This window comes from Gobius niger (assembly GCF_951799975.1).
Source record: "Gobius niger genome assembly, chromosome: 12".
Classification (NCBI taxonomy): domain Eukaryota; kingdom Metazoa; phylum Chordata; class Actinopteri; order Gobiiformes; family Gobiidae; genus Gobius; species Gobius niger.
Genome location: NC_136863.1, coordinates 19,125,122 through 19,143,413, shown reverse-complemented (window position 1 = coordinate 19,143,413; position 18,292 = coordinate 19,125,122). Strand labels below are relative to the sequence as shown.

At 41.3% G+C, this 18,292-nt stretch overlaps 1 protein-coding gene across 1 annotated transcript in view; it reads left to right on the top strand.

Moving 5' to 3' along the window:
* The window catches only part of spon1b (spondin 1b), a 78,004-nt gene that overhangs the window by 16,484 nt on the left and 43,228 nt on the right, over positions 1 to 18,292 (top strand). The window contains exons 3-5 of the mRNA XM_079567368.1: positions 5,909 to 6,042; positions 16,687 to 16,760; positions 18,030 to 18,152. Coding sequence (XP_079423494.1) covers positions 5,909 to 6,042; positions 16,687 to 16,760; positions 18,030 to 18,152 — 331 coding nt within the window. The remainder of the gene's footprint in view (positions 1 to 5,908; positions 6,043 to 16,686; positions 16,761 to 18,029; positions 18,153 to 18,292) is intronic.

Here is an 18,292-nt window from a genome sequence, read left to right as displayed (position 1 = left end):
AGAGCAGGGAACTTTTGAAATGAATGTTGCAAAGCGTGCGTAGGATCAGGGACAACCTCATCTTTATGTTAGTTATGCGTGTGAATGGGTGACTGGTTCTTGCTGTAAAACGCTTTGGGCCTAATCAAGGTAGAAAAGCGCTGTATTGAGACCATTTATTATTGAAATCAAGCAATCAAGTAATATTTCAGCCCAACAAGCAGGGCCGGCACTAGCCAATTGGGCGCCCGAGGCAAGATTTCACTTTTAGGGTTATTTACTCTGAAGTGAATTTCCAAATGTTCATGTTACACGGTGTCCCATAGGCGTAGAAGGACCAGAGAGGGCTCATTTGAAAGCTGGAAATCTCTAGTTTCCAACACAGACTGCAAGTCTCTATCACTTTCTGATCCAAAGTTATGTCTGAAAATTGGTGACGTTGTAAATGCCGGGAGTAATGGGTTGAAGAATTCACCTGGGTCGCCTGTGCATAGGGCCGGCCCTGCCAACAAGGCCCTCCTCAGACCCAAAAAGAGGATAGCCCTGTTGTGCTGGAGCTTGCTAGCTTTAATCAATGATTAACTTTGTGCAAGACGGTGCGTGGGATTTTAAACAATCTGAAGCGTAGTAATAATTTAATCACACCATCTACAACTGTAGATGGTGTGATTAAATTAGATGGTTTAATTAAATTGCCTGTCTTCAGACTCTAAACCATCTAAACAAATCACCACAAAAGGTACTGTACCTGTATCACAGTAAGAACCACAGGAATAGTTTATCCACTCTTACTAAGTTTTCTGAAACATTTAATATCATGGAGTTTTTTTTTTTTTACTGTTTTTTTTCCTTTCTTTCAAATGAGACCATTCACTGACAAGTATATTTATTCATGTGTTGTTAAGCAATAGTAGCTATGTATCAGCACAGTCTTTTTTATTTTGTTGTGTCTCGCTCAAGGTGACAGTGTTGTCCCAGCTTTTCTCACTCCTGATACCATCTCCAATTTGGCAGCACCACAGCACAAACATGACGGCCTCCCATAATGACTAAAGCACTCAGACACATCTACGACAGCTTGTGCACACACACCGCAAGAGTGGCTGCTTTGAAATATCTTTTTACATTAGTCTCCACTCAGCAGTAAAGCATTCGAAAGTGCAGATAAGGCTACATAATACGTCTTAGAAGCAGCGGTAGGAGCATTTTAGACATTGTAAATGTAAACACCACTATACCCCTGGTCTCCACTGTTATGTTTGTAATTGAACGCCAAAAGCCACAAAACAGCCTCTAAAATACAAGCCGCTTCGAAATAACTATAAGGTGGTGCATTCCTGGTTGGGTGCTCAGACACAAAAAATGTAATATGATGCAATATTGGTGATAGCCGCGAGATCTCGGTGGTATTCTGCGGTAATAGTGTGCCTTTGATTGATGGAAAGCTCAAGGCGAAATGTCGACGCCTCTGAGGTCTTCATCCAGACAAGAGAAGTTTGTTACGCTGTGAAATAAGCTCATCTTGGTGTTGACGTGACATTTCAATCTCGCCGTCATGCCAGGAGTTTTATTGAAAAAGTTTTATCGTGGAGTCCCAGTGGTATCTCTATGTAACTTTTTTACCGTAAAATATACAGTCTGTAGTCGCAGTGGCACTTACCTGACAAATACTATAACGTTGCAAGTCAAAGTGAAAAAAGTTGAGACATTTTCCCGAGCCCAACAAATAAAAGTTCCCTGCTGTGTTTTTTTTTTTTCTCGTAAGAGTGCTTTAGAATGGAAACAAATAACTGAAATAAAACATTTTTAGTGAAGGGGTTGGACCAGGGCTCATATAAACAGTCAATTGTCTTAGGTTCAACTAACTGAATGTGAAAACTGGTGTGACAGTGGGTGTTTTTTAATATACTGTATATACCTGTATAAAGTGGGAGGAAAAAGTTAATGAACCTTTTGGAATTTCTTCCATGTTTACATGTCATCGCCCATAAAAATAAATATTTGGGTGGTATTAGTTTAAGCAGACACTGTTTACTCATTCTTGTGATTTTAGCAAAGATCAGACCACATTTTATGACCAATTAAGGCAGAAATGTACTGTAAGACATTCCAAAGGGTTCACATACTCTTTCCTCCCACTCTATATATTTTTGCCTGTAGCCTTTATTTGACAGGACAGCACAGGGTGAATCAACTTTGTGATGAAAAGCTAAATTTGTGCCCCCAATCCCACAACTAAAGCAGAACTAAGTAACTCATGCCCCTAGAGGCCATAAGCGCCACTGCAGGTGTCTTAGCATGTTGCGTTTTCTTACTCATTACTTGTCCGTGAGAGTAAATACTACGCTGACAGAAAAGACAAAGGGAGAGAGGGATATTGCACATCCAAATACACAATGAAGATCATTTTTTTCACTCAAACTTGGCTGTAAATACTGTTTAAGTGGCGCTAGCCCCCAGTTAGCTTTGCCCGTTAGCCTGTTAGCTTCTTCTTCTTGATTTTATTAGTGTGCATTGCGCCTCCGTCCCGGTGCAGGGAAAGTTGCAAGGGTGGTTTTCTAGCCAGAGACACCAGGGGGGAGATGACAGACCCCCCAATCATCCCATTAACACTTGTATTACCTCCAGAGGGACTACGGAAAGGATTTATTAATCCTTTGTCGATTTTCAGTTTGGTTATAATTCTCTAAAACACTTTAAAATCAGATTTCAAAATGCAGTGAACACAACTGGGGCAACATGGGCGCAGATGGCTGAGTGGGTCGTCTCATGATAGGAAGGTCCTGGCTCCTGTAGGTGCACACTGTTGTTGTGTCCTTGGGCAAGACACGTCACCCTCCTTACCTCCAGTGTCTGCGTACATTGGTGTGTGAATGAGAGTGTGAATTGCATGACTGGTTCCTTGCGTTGTGCTTTGAGTGCCTAATGTAGGTGGATAAACGCTGTATATACTGTAAGTTAAGACCATTTACCATAACTGATTGAGAAAGTTTTAATATGCACATCTCCGAATGCCCTCAGTGTTATCGTACATCTCGTCTGGGGCTGCTGCCTCCAGCTCCTCGGTCCCGCCCGGCTCTGCTCTCCTACTGCCTCTGCGTGTTTGAACAGGGAACTTTGAAGTGCCTATGTTTACCATCTTAACAGAGGAGAGACAGAGAGGGAGACAAAGCGTGAACGGACACACTCAGACACAGGCAGAGAAATATCACTTTGCAAAACCTTCACACCTCCATCTGTCTGCTCCTGGATATTCATTTCCCATTGCAAATTCCACCTAGATTCTAAGGCTCCCAAACAGATTGTGACTCAATTTTCGGTTGCTGTCTCGACACTGGTGCCTTGACAGACCAAGGCAATTTGGGTCTATTGATCTCATGCATTTATATTATCTGAAATATTTTGTTCACCGATGTTCTTCAGGAATAAAGTTGACCATTTCTGGTTTCTCCCTGGCACTTGAGTGAGCATTACACTAGCCTATGCATTGCCAAATCCATAATGTTTATCTCTATGCTATTTAAAGAAAAAAAAAACACTTGGCAGTACACAGTGTGACTAAATCCTAATCTGTTCCAAATCACACTGAATAAATGAGGACAAATACACATAGAAAAGGCCCGGGCGCTGTGTCAGAGGCTAAACTTCTCCCTTGTATCTTAACCACCTTTTGTCTTTCTTTATCCTCTTGGCTTTTTTCGCCGTGACTGTGTGAATGACAGAGCCGCGGCATTGGCGTCCCAGAGTAAACCCCGGTGTGAATGGTGCACCATGGGAAACTGTGTTCACATGAAAAGCCTCCAAATTAGTATGTCCTGCGTGTGGGTCGCTACTTAGGGTTCGGCTTTGACTTTGTCTGTCTAAACGTCTGCGGGGACAGTCAGGTGTTGGGTCGGTGGGTTTTGTTCACAGGAGGCAGCAGCTGGAGGGGACCGGCTTGCAAAGGTCAAAGTTCCCGTGCCTATGTGCCTGCCCGGCTAGAACTGTGTGCTTAAAATGTGTGACAAGGCCTCGGCGTCAAGGGAGTCGGCTATTACCGCGCTGAATATACAATGTTGTCATTATTCCTCACCTCAACAGAAGATCGAGACCTATTTAACACAACTCTGCCTTTGGCTCAAGTTAATGGCACCTTTGTGAATTAACGAAGGGGAAAACAAACATTTAGACGAGTCATTAGCACATGAAGGAAAACAAGCCATGGCTAAAATTGCTTTGGGGTTTATTTTGAATTAAATGGATATTGTTATTCATTACTGCTGATAATGATTATGCTTATAGTATGTGGTCGATGGCTCTGAGTCTCCTGGCAGCACGTTCGATTTGTGGACAGTTTGGGACCATGCTGCTGTTCAGAGCTTGTTCCATCATCCTAATACTCTCCGCTTTAAATTTACACTCCATTTTAAATGCTGATCAGACACAGAATGTATCTACTTGATGATAAATTGATGATGGTAATTTCATTCATGGATTGAAAATATTGAACGCGATTGTGGCTCGATCTTATTGATGGCAAGCTTGTCCTGGTGCGCCTTAATAGCATTTGTACTGTATGTTCATCACCGTTGGGAACACAGATAGTTATGCTGCTGAAACAGGTTAAACTACCAGCGAGGTGCATTTGGCCATGAACCTAACCTGAGCTGCTAAATCACTCCTATTGTAAGATAGATTAAAGGTGAAATGACCGACATGAAGAAGCACTTCCTGGGTAGGGCTGGGTACAGTCACCTTTCTTTCAATACCGGTACTTTAACGCTGCTTGGTTTACGATAACGATACCTGAACAATACATTTTTGACGACTAACTAAAATATGTGTCATCTAGAACAAGAACAGAACAAGAATGTTTTTTGGTAGTGATTGTTGATTCCAATTTACGCCATTTTAACATGCATTTATGACATTTTCACATGCTTCTATATAATACGGTACATAAACTGGAAAAGGAGTGGGAGGAAGTAAACTTATAGTTCCCACCCCTGTAAGTATCATCAGTTCGTTAACGTGGTTGGAGCCAGTAGGGCAATGTACAACGACCTGATGGCAACAGTCAGCACAGTGATACCAGCCAATCCCAGCTGCAGAAGGCCGACAACACAACGACACACCAGCAACGCACCAAAGCCGCAGAGCCAGTGACGAAGCCACGTTCAGTCAGTACGACCACAAATACAATTTATTGGTCTGAAAAGTCTGATTATTATTATTTTTTTATTTCTTTGCAGCATTATTCCAGTAATGCACATTGGCTTGTAGTGTTCAACCAATTGTGGGTGCAATACTTGAATGTGCGGTTTTTCACATTTTTTCCTTCAAGTGGCAACATATCAATATAGTGGTAGAAAGATACAGCGCCCCCTGCACAACAACCTCACTACATCACCGGCATGCTGCCACGCTACCGTCCCACCACACCCAGGACCAGCCACAATCAATTAATTTATTTGAGCTGAAACAACAAAGTGCTGTCCAAGGACCCAACATGATCACTAAAGATGTAATTATTTTTTCTGTACCTGCTTGCGATACTTTTTTCATGATTTTTTTTCCTATGCCAATCGTACCAAAACCATTTTTTCAATAATATACTGGTATTGTTTAACAGTACCCAGCCCTGTTCCTGGAGAAGGAGGACCACCTCATGACATCACCTGGTGGAACAGAGTGTTTTGAGCACTTTAGTACAGAATGAATATACGTACATAAGAGTATTCACGCATGTGCAAAACAAAACTGTATGTGGAGCACTAAGAGTTAACGCCAGTTGTTTTGCTGGTGCAACACTGTTTTAGGAAGCGATAGTAAACTAGTCTGTTAAAACCCAAAATATATACTGTACATATAATTTGAAATCAAACAAAGCATTTTCCCAGGCCACACCTTCTCTGGATCCATGAAAATCTTAATCCTTTCTGTTTTCCAGATTATTGATGAAGATGACACTCAGTTCATGACCAACTGTCCCCCGGCAGTGACAGAGAGCACCCCACGCAGACGCACCAGGATACAAGTGTTCTGGACAGCGCCCCCCACTGGTTCCGGCTGTGTCATCCTCAAGTCAGTTCCTGAATTTCTTGTATTTTTTCAGTTCAATATCTACTTAGAAATTGTTGGAGAATATGTTTACTTTGAAAAAATCTTACAAATATTTACTGATGTTGAAATTGTTTGGACAAGTTGGTGATTTTACCCTTTTTCACTGACATGGTGGAAACTTTTGCAAAAAGCTTCATTTAACATCTCTTTGGTATTAAGAAAAGTCCATTGTAAAGTTAATTTCCCTCCTTACAGCCTAATTGGATCGTTTCTGAAAACTCTTCAAAGGCCATGAATCAGGGTTTTCAAAGTCTATCAAAAGCAACATGAATCAGTTGAACAGATGAAAGGACGATCTAATGGATTATTAAACCAATCCTTGAGAAATATTACACTTTACATTTACCCTTTTTGTTGCCGAAGATGGTCGGCCCTGAGGTACAGTATGAATGCAGTGCCCAGTTCGTAACACTAGTAAGAGTCATTTTAGAAACAAAATGGCTCAAAAGGCCAAATTCAGGTGGTTTAAATACTGTATTTAAAATGTTTAATTTCATCCAATTTTCTAAAGAGAAGTGAAAGCCGATGTTACTGAGCCCAAAGCTTTATTCTACTTATGTTTGATGATGCATTTTCTAAGACTTTCCTGCATAATACGGAGAGCTAGACGACTTATTAATTTATGGTCATGTTTAATCTCCATTCAGCTACAATATGGATTCACATAAAGATCTTCAGAGCTGTGTGTGAACTGTGTCCAGCCAAGACCGTGCTGTAGTCATTCTTATAGAGTGTTATAGTGCTCATAAATCACAAGGGGGAGTTGTCTTGTCTTTGTGGGGCTGGACACAAGCGGCGCTCCACACGTGTGATGATTACAGCCTCTGGATTTGAGAAAAGTTAAGGTATCATATAGATATATTTTTTGATGACAGAACAATACAGCTTGTGGTGACATTTAAAGAATATCCTCCTTCGAAATGTCTGTTATTGATGACTTTGGGGAAACCTCCGTGCTCTTTCTTCTCGTGATAGATAGATTTAGTGCACTGACTGTATCTGGATTTATACATGGCAAGCTCACGTTCGCACTGGAGGATAGTTTCTCAGATGAAGTGCATTGTTGAGAAACTTGATGTGTTAACTTCCCGAGACCAGACCTTTTAATATGGCTTTAATGCTGCACCTTGCTAACTTTAAAGTATGAGGTAATGCTTTTAATTTGCTGAAATCTTTGAACAATTTTAATTAAAATGCCAAGAGCAGACAGTGGTGCTGTCAACACAGACACAAAGGACATAGATAAGAATCTGCCTTTAATTAAGTATTTTCTTAATGAATTTAGCACACCAGGCTTTAAATATGCATTATCCCTGCAGTCAGGAACCTGCAGTTCAACTAGAAAAAGCTTCTCTATCTTTCACATTTTCTTTAATTACAATGGCAGTTTACAGTGAATATAAAAAGATTTAATCAGCACCCAGGGACTGTATAATGTAAAGACCTGCTAATTTAACTTAACTTGTGGTTCATTATGCGACGCTGGAACTGCCCATTTGTACTTTCATCAATCTTAATGACTAAATCGTCTCCTTCCACCAAAAGAAAGGTCTCAAGTTCAAAATAAAGTTGCTGTTTGGTTTTCTTTCTAACCTCACCCTTCTGACAACCTCCATAAAAACAATAAGTGCTGAATAATAGCTCTGTGCCACACTGGTATACCATATTCTCCTCCTCTTGTTGTGGATTTCCGATGGGACCAGCCCTTTGCCGGAGCGCGATGTTGGAACTCGCTCCTCCGTCATGGCACCCTCCCAGCTGCTGCCTTTAATTTATCTGCCGCTCCTGTCGGACAGATGGAGCCGGGCCAGCGCCGTATTCTCTGGTCCAATAAAGGCACGGGAGCGTCGGGGAACATCTGCTGTGCACGCTCACCCGTGCTCCTCCGTCCTCTTGTACCAATGCAGCTACTGAGCAGGGACGCAGGAGTCAAGAAGGAAAACACAGCTTGTCCGTAATAAGTTTTTATACTTCTTAAAGTTGCTTCAGGCAACCGGCCATCTTTCCTGGAGCATAGAATTTAACCGAAATCGCAATCCCTATTTCGGTCAATCTCAATAATTGTCATGGGTCGTTATAATCATCAGGTTTACAGCCATGTCTTTGGCAGAAAGACGACCGAGTTAGACGATGACAGAGGAAAACATTTGTTTTTGTTTAAGCTGAGGTTTGTGTAAAAGGTGTGTCTGAGGGCGTTTTCACACAGACTCTAGTTAGGACGACCTAAAGGGGCTCTCGACCTGAGAGCGGCACTTTTGGGTCAGTGTGAACCCAATCGCAGTAGTTTGGGACAGCCGCTCCGAATCTGGCGGAAACAGGCGGCCTGGGCCAGACTCTACGTTAGAGAGGGCGTGGTGTGAACTACTTTTGCTTTCATGCCTCTTTTTTGTGCAAAGAAGGAATGGCTATACACGCTGCATGAGGACGTTTCGATAACTGCTCTGATGAGGCAAAATTTATCAACTTTATATCATCCAGGTATGTCTCTCTGTCCCTTCCTGCTGCACAGTAGGAGGCTTTCCTCCCCTTGAGCTGATTGATTTCATTTTCCCTCTCTTCGCGTATATCAGCCGCACTGTATTTAACCACGAGAAGGAGGGGTGACCACCGCGTAACATCAGGGAGTTGTGTGCATGTGAACACGGACTGAGCTGACTTTGAAGTAAATGAAACTAGGGCGACCCATAAGGCGCTCAAACATGTGTGAAAATGTCCTAAGTTCATGAATCGGCTACATGTATTTATTTTATCATGAAAAAATAAAATCAATCAATATGAGGGGAAAAAAATCATGATTGATTTTTTTGCCATATGGCTCAGCCCTACATATACTGAATGCACTTCTTGAAGCAAACCTGTGGCTGCACGACTAATGCTCAGCTCTTTGTCCAGGTAGCGCCCTTCTGTGTGGAGTTTGCATGTTTTACCTGTGGATACCGGCCACTGTGGTTTCCCCTAAACCTAAAGCGTGCACACGACTGATCCGATGTTAGCTCAGGATCTTGGAGAGTCCCCAGGTGCTGCACAGTGCTCACTCACTGCTCCTCACATATTGCCTGGAGGCTGTGGTTGAAGGATGGGTCAAAAGCAGAGCACACATTTTCTCTTCCGGGCAACTATGTACATACACATCGCAAAAACATTATGATTTAATCCAGAACAATGCACTGATATAGATTATAAAAATAAATATACAATCTAATTGTTGCTATTCAATATTTTTTTTGGAAAGGAACTGCAAAGGGAAGTAACTACGTTTCCTCTTTTTTTTTTTTACTTATAGAGCCACAGCTCTTTTTTTCATTCACGTGTCTGTAACCCGACCTAAACTTAAACCAAAACAAATATTAGCACCCTCAACATAATAAAATTGATTAATTTGACAACTATTTATATTATATTAAGCAAAATATTAAATTCAAATACAAACAAGACAACTGCAGAATGGATTGAGTTAAAACACTGGGGCAAAATAACTACCAATATATATCTAGCAATAAAGGCTAGTTTCCTAATCTTTGATAGAGCCACCTGATTATTGTCCTGTCTATATCGTACCTAGATGATAGAAGATGACAAAATATTTTGGACGTGTTACAAACAACATACAATTTATATGCGGTGTTGCATATTGGTATCTCTGTAGTTTTTGCGTAACTATATGTTGGCAGTCAGACTTGTCAAACACCTGCCTGTCAGCTCGGTCCAGAAGGCTTCAAACGGCACTCTTTGCAGTTGGGAGCGCTCCAGTTCTTTTGGTGCTGTATACGCCTCTGGGATCCCATTTAATTACATTCAAACTCCACCACACACCTGCTCCTCTCAAATCAGTGCAATTATTTTGGGCAGGGAAAGGGTGCAAAAGCTGTTAGTGACAGATGTAAGGCTTACGCACACACATTTATTCTTATCAAGATATGCCAGATAGTGGATTATTTATTTATTCCCACCACTTTGGTCCACCCATAACACAGTGATACGATTAGAGAACACTGTACAAAGCTGAAGCTGAACACACACAGCCTCAATGCAGCAGCTGTCATGCGCCTGACCAACTTTTAACGTCAGTAACTGTGCTGTGATTGAATATGCAGGTGGAAAGCAATTATACAGTATATTTCAAATGTTGCTTTGTATGACTTGGTATATATATTTAAAAAGAAAAGAAAAGAGAAAAGAAAAGACAAAGAGAGAGTGGGATATTGTACATCCAATTACACAATGGAGATCATTTTTTTCACTCAAACTTGGCTGTAAATACAGTTTAAGTGGCACTCGCCCTCAGTTAGCTTTGTCCGTTTGCCTGTTGGCTTCTTCTTTGTGATTCCAATGGTGTATATTGGTGACTCCGACCCGGAGGCAGCGAAGTTGCCATTGTGGTTTTCTGGCCAGAGACACCAGGGGGAGATGAAAGACCCCCCAATCATCCCGTTAACACTTGTATTGCCCCCAGAGGGACTACGAAAAGGATTTATTAAGGTAAACAAGTTACTTAGTACTGCTTTAATTTAAAGGATTATTCCTCTCAGAGATTGTGTCTAATATGCTCAACTTGCACTGAGCTAAAGTGACTCCGACCAACACTGTCTGGACATTGTGAGTCCAACATGTCAGCAGCTTTTCAAACCGTACCCGCTGTCCCCCATTGTGAGTCGAGAACTCACACCAGCTCCCCCCTGGAGGCAGGAAGTGCGCTGTCAGACTCCCCGATCCCACTACCCCCTCCTTCACTGCCACACTGCCTCGTCCCGTGGAGCTGACAATATCAACTGTCGCCCCAGGGCAGCACTGACACACCGGACCACTCACACAGGAGTTGGGGTACATGTATCTAGACATGCTCACCATGTGTTCAAGTTGTTGTTTTTTTTTGTTGTTTTTTGCCACGGCTGAGCGCATTGAGAAAACAGTGTAGACAGAAATAGAAACACATGTGCTATGTGTGACAACTCTCTTGTTAAAGGGTGTTATTCAGTCTTTAGAGCTTACTGCCATGCTGTTTCCTCATTAAAAATAGGTGTGGTGGCACCTGCCTTGGTTTTCTATCAAATATTGCTCCTCCGTTTCCTCTCAGACTCCTCCAGTGGCCCTAAACAGCTCTCTGCATACCATCGCCCCAGACTTCTGACTTCTTGCCATAGCAAGGCTCACCTCCCCTTTGCAAAACAGCGAGAAGCAAAAGCCCTGACAGGGAGTGAGAAGAAGAGGTTCTTAAACCAACCCATTGTAAACCAACCCATTGTAAGAATGTAATCAAGCTGCACTTGTTTAAATGAATACTAAATGCATAAAAACATGTAATAGGGATGGGGATATCAACAAAAATGTCCCCAAAAGTGTCAGTATCGTATCGATTCCAAAGAATGTGGTATCACCCATCCCTAACATTGATTCAGACAATTGTCAAAGCTCTTTTCCCAATTATCTTTTATTCTGAGTCATAATGTAGAGACCTGGTCATTCAGTTGCATCAAAGCACTCTCCCTTTGGCTATTTCTTTTGGAGGCAGAAACAGCAAGTGTGCAATGGGGCCGTTTGATACGGCCCCCAGAGCTGCCCTGGGGATAACAGAAGAGAGCTCCCTCTCTATACAGTATTTAAACTCAGAACATCAAGATGGCAATTGCAATATGAAGAGCCAAGCTAATCCTTCCGAAAAACACACTGAGTTTGGAAGTAAATTATACAGCACAGCCACTGCCGCCCAGGTTACTGTCTGCAAATGTAAATGCTGGGAGAGGAAAGGTTGTGAAGTTGTGGAGGGGACATGTCCACACCAGTCCTTAAGGAAGTGACGGCCATGTGTTGAAATCATGTTTTTATAAGTTACAGTCATGATTTTATGTGGCTTGTATTGCGTTGTCTAATATTGCGATATAGATTATGTAGACTAGAGATATATTGTGCAACACACTGAACAAAAAATTATTATTCTAAAATTTGCCACGAGTTTATTCGATAGATTGCCGCACTTTCACAGAAGCATGTCATTTCATTAGTTCAAAGCCAAGTAATGCAGATCTGTGATAGTTATCTTAAAGATTGTCACACTTTTCATTCTCCACTTCAAACACATAAGACAACTCTTCCAGAAGCCGCAGTCCTGGCAGCCTGAAATTTTGTTCACATCTGTGAGAGCGTATCTTTAAAAACAAGTCGATTACATCTGTGCTATCTGGGTCTGTCACATCTCCTCCATTGGCTTTAATAACGGTGAGTCAGCGCCTTCAAAGTGTCTTCTGCGCGTGTATGTTCTTGTGACTTTCCTCTGGTTAGGCACTTCGGGGGGGGGCTTGTTATTGGGCGGGATGAGTGTTTTGGAGGTTCACCCTGGGTCATTCAGGCCTTTCTGCTGATGAGCACTGTCCGTATCTGCCCTCACATCTCATCCCACTCCTCAAAGTCAAACACTCTGTCTGTTCTGCCCTCATGTTGGCTGCTTGTCACGTCGTTATCAACTTTACCTCCTGCTATAAAAGTGCTCTTCTATAGACCTTTTGCCATGTTGGTCTATCAGTTTGCTGGCAGAGTGTGCAGAGGCCAAAGGCAGCGGGATGGTAACTCTCTGTTTGGATGTGGGCACAGGGAAATGGTCATTTATTGATTTGTGGATTTGCTTTGAGAAAACTCCAATTTGGTGGACATTTGTGAGACCTGGAATTGAAACTAATTCATCCTGGTCCAGCCATTCACAATACAGAGGAGAGAGTGAGGGATTCTTGTAATTGTTTGTGTGCTCTGACTGACTGCAGTTTTGAATGAGCGAATGCTCTGACAGTAGCACCTGAACAGTTTTAGTTCAAGTCATGGTTATAGTTTTGAGATAAATATTGTCAATTATGAGCCTCAAAACCGACTTGACTCTTAAAGTTGAATCATTGAGGAGTATATTATGCTCATGTCAGTCTCAGGACATACCTATTGTGTCATTGTGTAAGACACCCACTTTGCCTAAATGTGAATGATGGCGGTGGTTGGAGGGCTTGATGATGAGACTGTGACTGAGGGAATAAATACTGGTCCCTTGCGAAGCCTTTTGGATCATGTTTTTGAAAAGCACTTCCCTTCTTATCATTGACTGAAGGTATTGACTACAGACTGTGCTTGTCTTCTATTAAGCACATGCACATGTTGGACATGGGCAATATAAAATAGTCTTGTTTCTGTTTTGTCTTGTTTCCTGCAGTGTGCTCAGAGGAACTGTCAGTGGCATAGGGATACATTTCTGTATATCATGCGTTGTGCTTGAGGCAAAGTTGCTTGTGCAAACTTACAAATATATATGGTGACAAGGATGCCAACAGCAGCAGTGAGACAGATGGCAGCGTCATGATGCTGACGGCTGTACAAAGTGCTCATTTTTGATACCAACTGTTGTTGTGCTGTACTTGTAAGGTAAAGCAAAAATAAAACAAACCAAAAATCAAACAAAGTTGGTTAAAAATTAATGGCAGGTTGATTTCAGCCGCCATCAAATTCAGTTTGATGAACTTAAATACTCAAATAGAAAGTTAAGTTTTGCACCGTGACAGCAAGAAAATGTTTTATTTCCTAAAAATCATGGCAAAAAACATTTCTTTGTGGATCAAAAACATAATGCTGCCAAGCCCTACACAGATCTGTTCCTGCTTTTTACCACCTTTTGCCAAGTCTATTGTTTAAAAGCTGATATAGCCAGCAGCAGCTTGTAAGTTACCGGTAGTTCTGTTTTCCTGAGGTAGTGAGAGAGACATATCTCCCCGGGGAGAGCAGCAGGACCCAAAGTGCCGAGCCGGTCCACTCCTGAAGACAGAACAGAGAAATGGCAGCGGAAAACACAAGTGATTACATCTGACTGTGGGGGGTGATGTCAGGGGGAAGCAGGCCATAAAACCTGCTCTCTCTCTGACTCCACAAATTTAGGACTGAACTTTGGACAGAACTATAGCCATTTGTCAGAGTGAGCTCTTGAACCAAGCATGAGGAAAGTGGTGCAGGAGTGGTTTAAAGATGGAGACCGAGGTTTGGGTGGACACTAAACACCAGCCTGGTTCAAACGGCACCATGGACCTCATCTGAACCAACCATTGAGAGGCTTTTAACAACCACAGCACGTTCCAGAGTACTTGCATTCTCAACTTAGAAACTACCCACAGCTGTGCTCAAATGTTTACATACCCTGGCAGAATTTTTGATCTTCTTGACAATTTTTTAAAGAATATGAAAGATAGGTCTTTTTTTTTTCACTCATAGTTAGTGGTTGTGTGAAGCCATTTATGGTTAAACAACTGAGTTTGCTATTTTGTAAATCATAATGGAAAAAATTAACTTCCAAAATGACCCTGATCCAAAGTTTACATACCCTGGTGATCTTGGCCTGATAATATGCACACAAGTTGACACAAAGGGGTTTGAATGGCTACTAAAGGCAAGGATCCTCAGCTGTGACCTGTGTTTGTAATAATTGTGTGTATAAAAGGTCAGTGAGTTTTTGGGCTCCTGACCGACCATGCATCTTTCATCCAGTGCTGCACTGAAGTTTCTGGTTCCTGAGACATGAGGTAAGCAAAGGAATTGTCAAAAGATCTGTGAGAAAAGGTGCTTGAAACAGGAATGGGATATAAAAAGATATCCAAGGCACTTAGGATGCTAATCAGCAATGTTCAAATTAAGAAGTGGATAACAAACAAACCATGCAGATCGACAAACTAAAATTTCAGTAACAACTGCCAGGAAAATCATGTGTGAAAAGCCCACAAATAACTTCAGCTGAAATACAGGACCCTCAAACAAAAAGTGGAGTAGTCGTTTCAAGATGCACAATAAGGCGGCACTTGATGAAAAATGGGCTACATGGTCGAGTTGCCAGAAGGAAGCTATTACTTCGCAAATACCACAAAGTACTATCTGCTTACAATATGCACAACAGCACAGAGACAAGTCTAAACATTTTTGGAACAATGTTTAGGCTTGTTCCAGAAATGTTTTGGTTTCATCATTTAGACTGATGAAACCAAAATTTTACTTTTTGGCCACATCCATAAACTATATTAAACTATACTAAAATCTATGCAGTGCAGTGAAACACGGAGGTGGATCACTGATGTTTTGGGGATGTGTGAGCTTCAGGGAACTTGATCAAAACTGATTTCAGGATGAATGCAGACATGCATGTCATTAAAGAATACAAGAGGAAACGTGTCACTCATCAGCCTGGAAGCTGCGCATCGGACGAACTTGGACGTTCCGACATGACAACAATCCAAAACCCAAGGCCATGTCGACCTCTGATTGGCTACAGCGAAATAAAGTAAAGGTTCTGGAGTGGCTATCTATCTATGTAATAGATTATCTGAGGATGAAATCACGTTCCCGAAACACGCTAGGAAGTGGTTTAGATTGTGGAATGGTAGTGGAAGATTCTGTCGAGAAACAAACGCAAAGAGAAGGCAGGGTTTAAAGGTGCAAGTAACTATCTATCTATCTATCTATCTATCTATCTATCTATCTATCTATCTATCTATCTATCTATCTATCTATCTATCTATCTATCTATCTATCTATCTATCTATCTATCTATCTATCTATCTATCTATCTATCTATCTATCTATCTATCTATCTATCTATCGGACAAAACAGATGAAATATTTCATTCATCCAAGTACTGATATGTGGCTTCTGTTGGTGTGAATCAAAGTGTCATTAATGCTGCTCCAACCATTAGTGAATTTACATGTAGTGTCTAAGTGTTGGATAATAGTGGACATAGTTCACTGTTTTTCAATTTCATGCCTAAGCAGTTGGCCATGTTGCAGGTTATATTGTAGCATTTGGTGTGTGCAAGATTTATATGTGTAATACAGTCCATAACTCGTGGTTAATGTCGTCTGGCCTCTCAGTCTGAGCAGCAGAGTGAACATTTAGGCCTGTTTTATGTCTCTACTGTAAGAGCTATGCCTCTACAAAAAAGTTGTGTATGCTTCTCTATACCAATAACTAAAAAGTATCAACAAATGTTTGTTTTTATTGTCTAATATTCCAGATTGGTGTTTAAGTGTAGTAGTTCTTTAGTTTAAACTACTAATTTGTGCAAGTACTGACAAAGAATCTTGAGCAGCTGTAAGATTTTAGTGATTACTATATCATATAATCTGTGCTGTGTGTTTTAAGTGATTCCATATACTAAGCTCACGGGTCCATTTTCTCAACAAAAAAAAAGTCATTTTCTACTGACTATGTATTATTCAAACTTTTCTGTACTAATGCTAAGAATTAGCTGGAAAAAATAAGTTACTTGCAGCTTTAAACCCTGCCTTCTCTTTGTGTTTGTTTCTTGACAGAATCTTCCACTACCATTCCACAATCTAAACCGCTTCTTAGCGTGTTTCGGGAACGTGATTTCATCCTCAGATAATCTATTACCCTCTCTCTGTGTCCTTTTTGTCCATTATGATGCCCGTGGGGAGTCATTACTGTCCTCTCTCAGAAGATTGCCTGGACCAGATAGTGGCAAAGGAACCACATTAACTATCTAATCCCATCGTAGCTTTGCAATAATGCTAGCATTTTTCGTGTGTTTTTGTTCATGTAATATCTTCATTTTTGTTCTCCTTTTCTCTTCACAGGGCCAGCATTGTGCAGAAGAGAATCATCTATTTCCAGGATGAAGGCTCCCTGACCGTTCGGCTGTGTGAGAGAGGTAACCCGCTGCCTATCATCGCCCTCATCCTGGGACCATTATCTGCAGGGCCTTTGTACTCTAGTTTGAGGCGACCCTTTTCTGTTAAAAGTATGAAGTCCTAAAATGGCAGGAAACTGAATTACGGGATGAAATTCAAGTCTTTGAAGTGAGCTGTAACAAAATGGACTTTTTGAACTGAGAAAAGATGTTCCTTTTGTATTAATATGTGTGTTTATGTATTTGATATGAAAGAACATGTCCACTTGTGAAGGTTTCTCTGCAGTAATGTTGATGCTAATATCCCATAGAAAAATGTTTCTTTTTACTACTGCTGAGGATGTAGAGGCCTTGGAGTGATGGTTTGTGTATTATGTGCTAGTTGTCCACCGTGCATAGTAATGGCATGGTAAGGATTGCATCATGGGTAATAATGGGTAAAAGGAATACATTAAAGCACCACTCAAACCATAAGCTTAATACAAGGATATTATGGCCAAATGAATGGCAGGAAAATAACACAGAATATGTTCATCACCATGACAACATTATCAAGAGGAACTGTTCTTGTTTCAGTGCCTTTTCTTTGTCTGCAAGTATAGGTGGGTGATAGGGATCAACTTAAATATCTAATTAAAACATAATCATTAGTAGCAGTGTTTTTGCAAATCTTCAGAAATGTGACATGAGAGCCAAACTACAAAAGTACAGGATAGCACTTTAGGTTTGAAAGACACTGCAAATATGTTGTATTTTATTTTTCCCCTGCAGTTTTCAAATCTTTTTTTGCTGGGTTCTTGTCAGTGACGTTCTTCTCGATATGGTAATATTCTGTATCTTCCAAATTTGGATATTATGCTGTAGACGATACTGCCAACCTCTACCTGCATGGACACAAATTTTTTCCATTTTACCCACTTTCCTCCCGAAATTTAATTGGCCAATTACACCATCCTGTTTCTATCTGCGTTCAATGGTTTTCCTGTCTCGCTCTGTCATAACTGTAATGTTGAGAGAAATTTTCTGCAGAATAATTTGAGAGCCTATAAATATTCACTAGCTCCCCTTGACCTATCTTTGCAAAACACGAACTGAGGGCAATGTTTTAATATGTATGAACGTGCGTCAAAGCTAATGTGTCCCTCATTGGAAGGGCGTAATTTGGTGACTTTCTAACTAGACCCGAATTGTAGAGTGTAGAGTGTGTAATTTATTCAGTTGTGCCTTTTCATTGCTGACACCTTTGTTTTGAATTGAATCTTTCTCTGTCATTTTTGTTTGTTGCTGTAGAAGCGGTGTTTGGTGAAGCCACTCAGAGCCCCGCCCTGGAGTGCTGCGCCTGTGGAACCGCGAAGTACCGCCTCACCTTCCACGGAAACTGGTCCGAGAAGGTGCATCCCAAGGACTACCCAAGTGAGTACTACTAAAGATATTTCTCTACATGTAGCAGAAAGTGTGTATTGATTCCAAACTGGCTGCGTGAGACTTCAGTCCCAGCTATGTTTCAGCGATGTTGGCAGATGTTAGAGGGCCACCCCTGATCATTGCCTTGC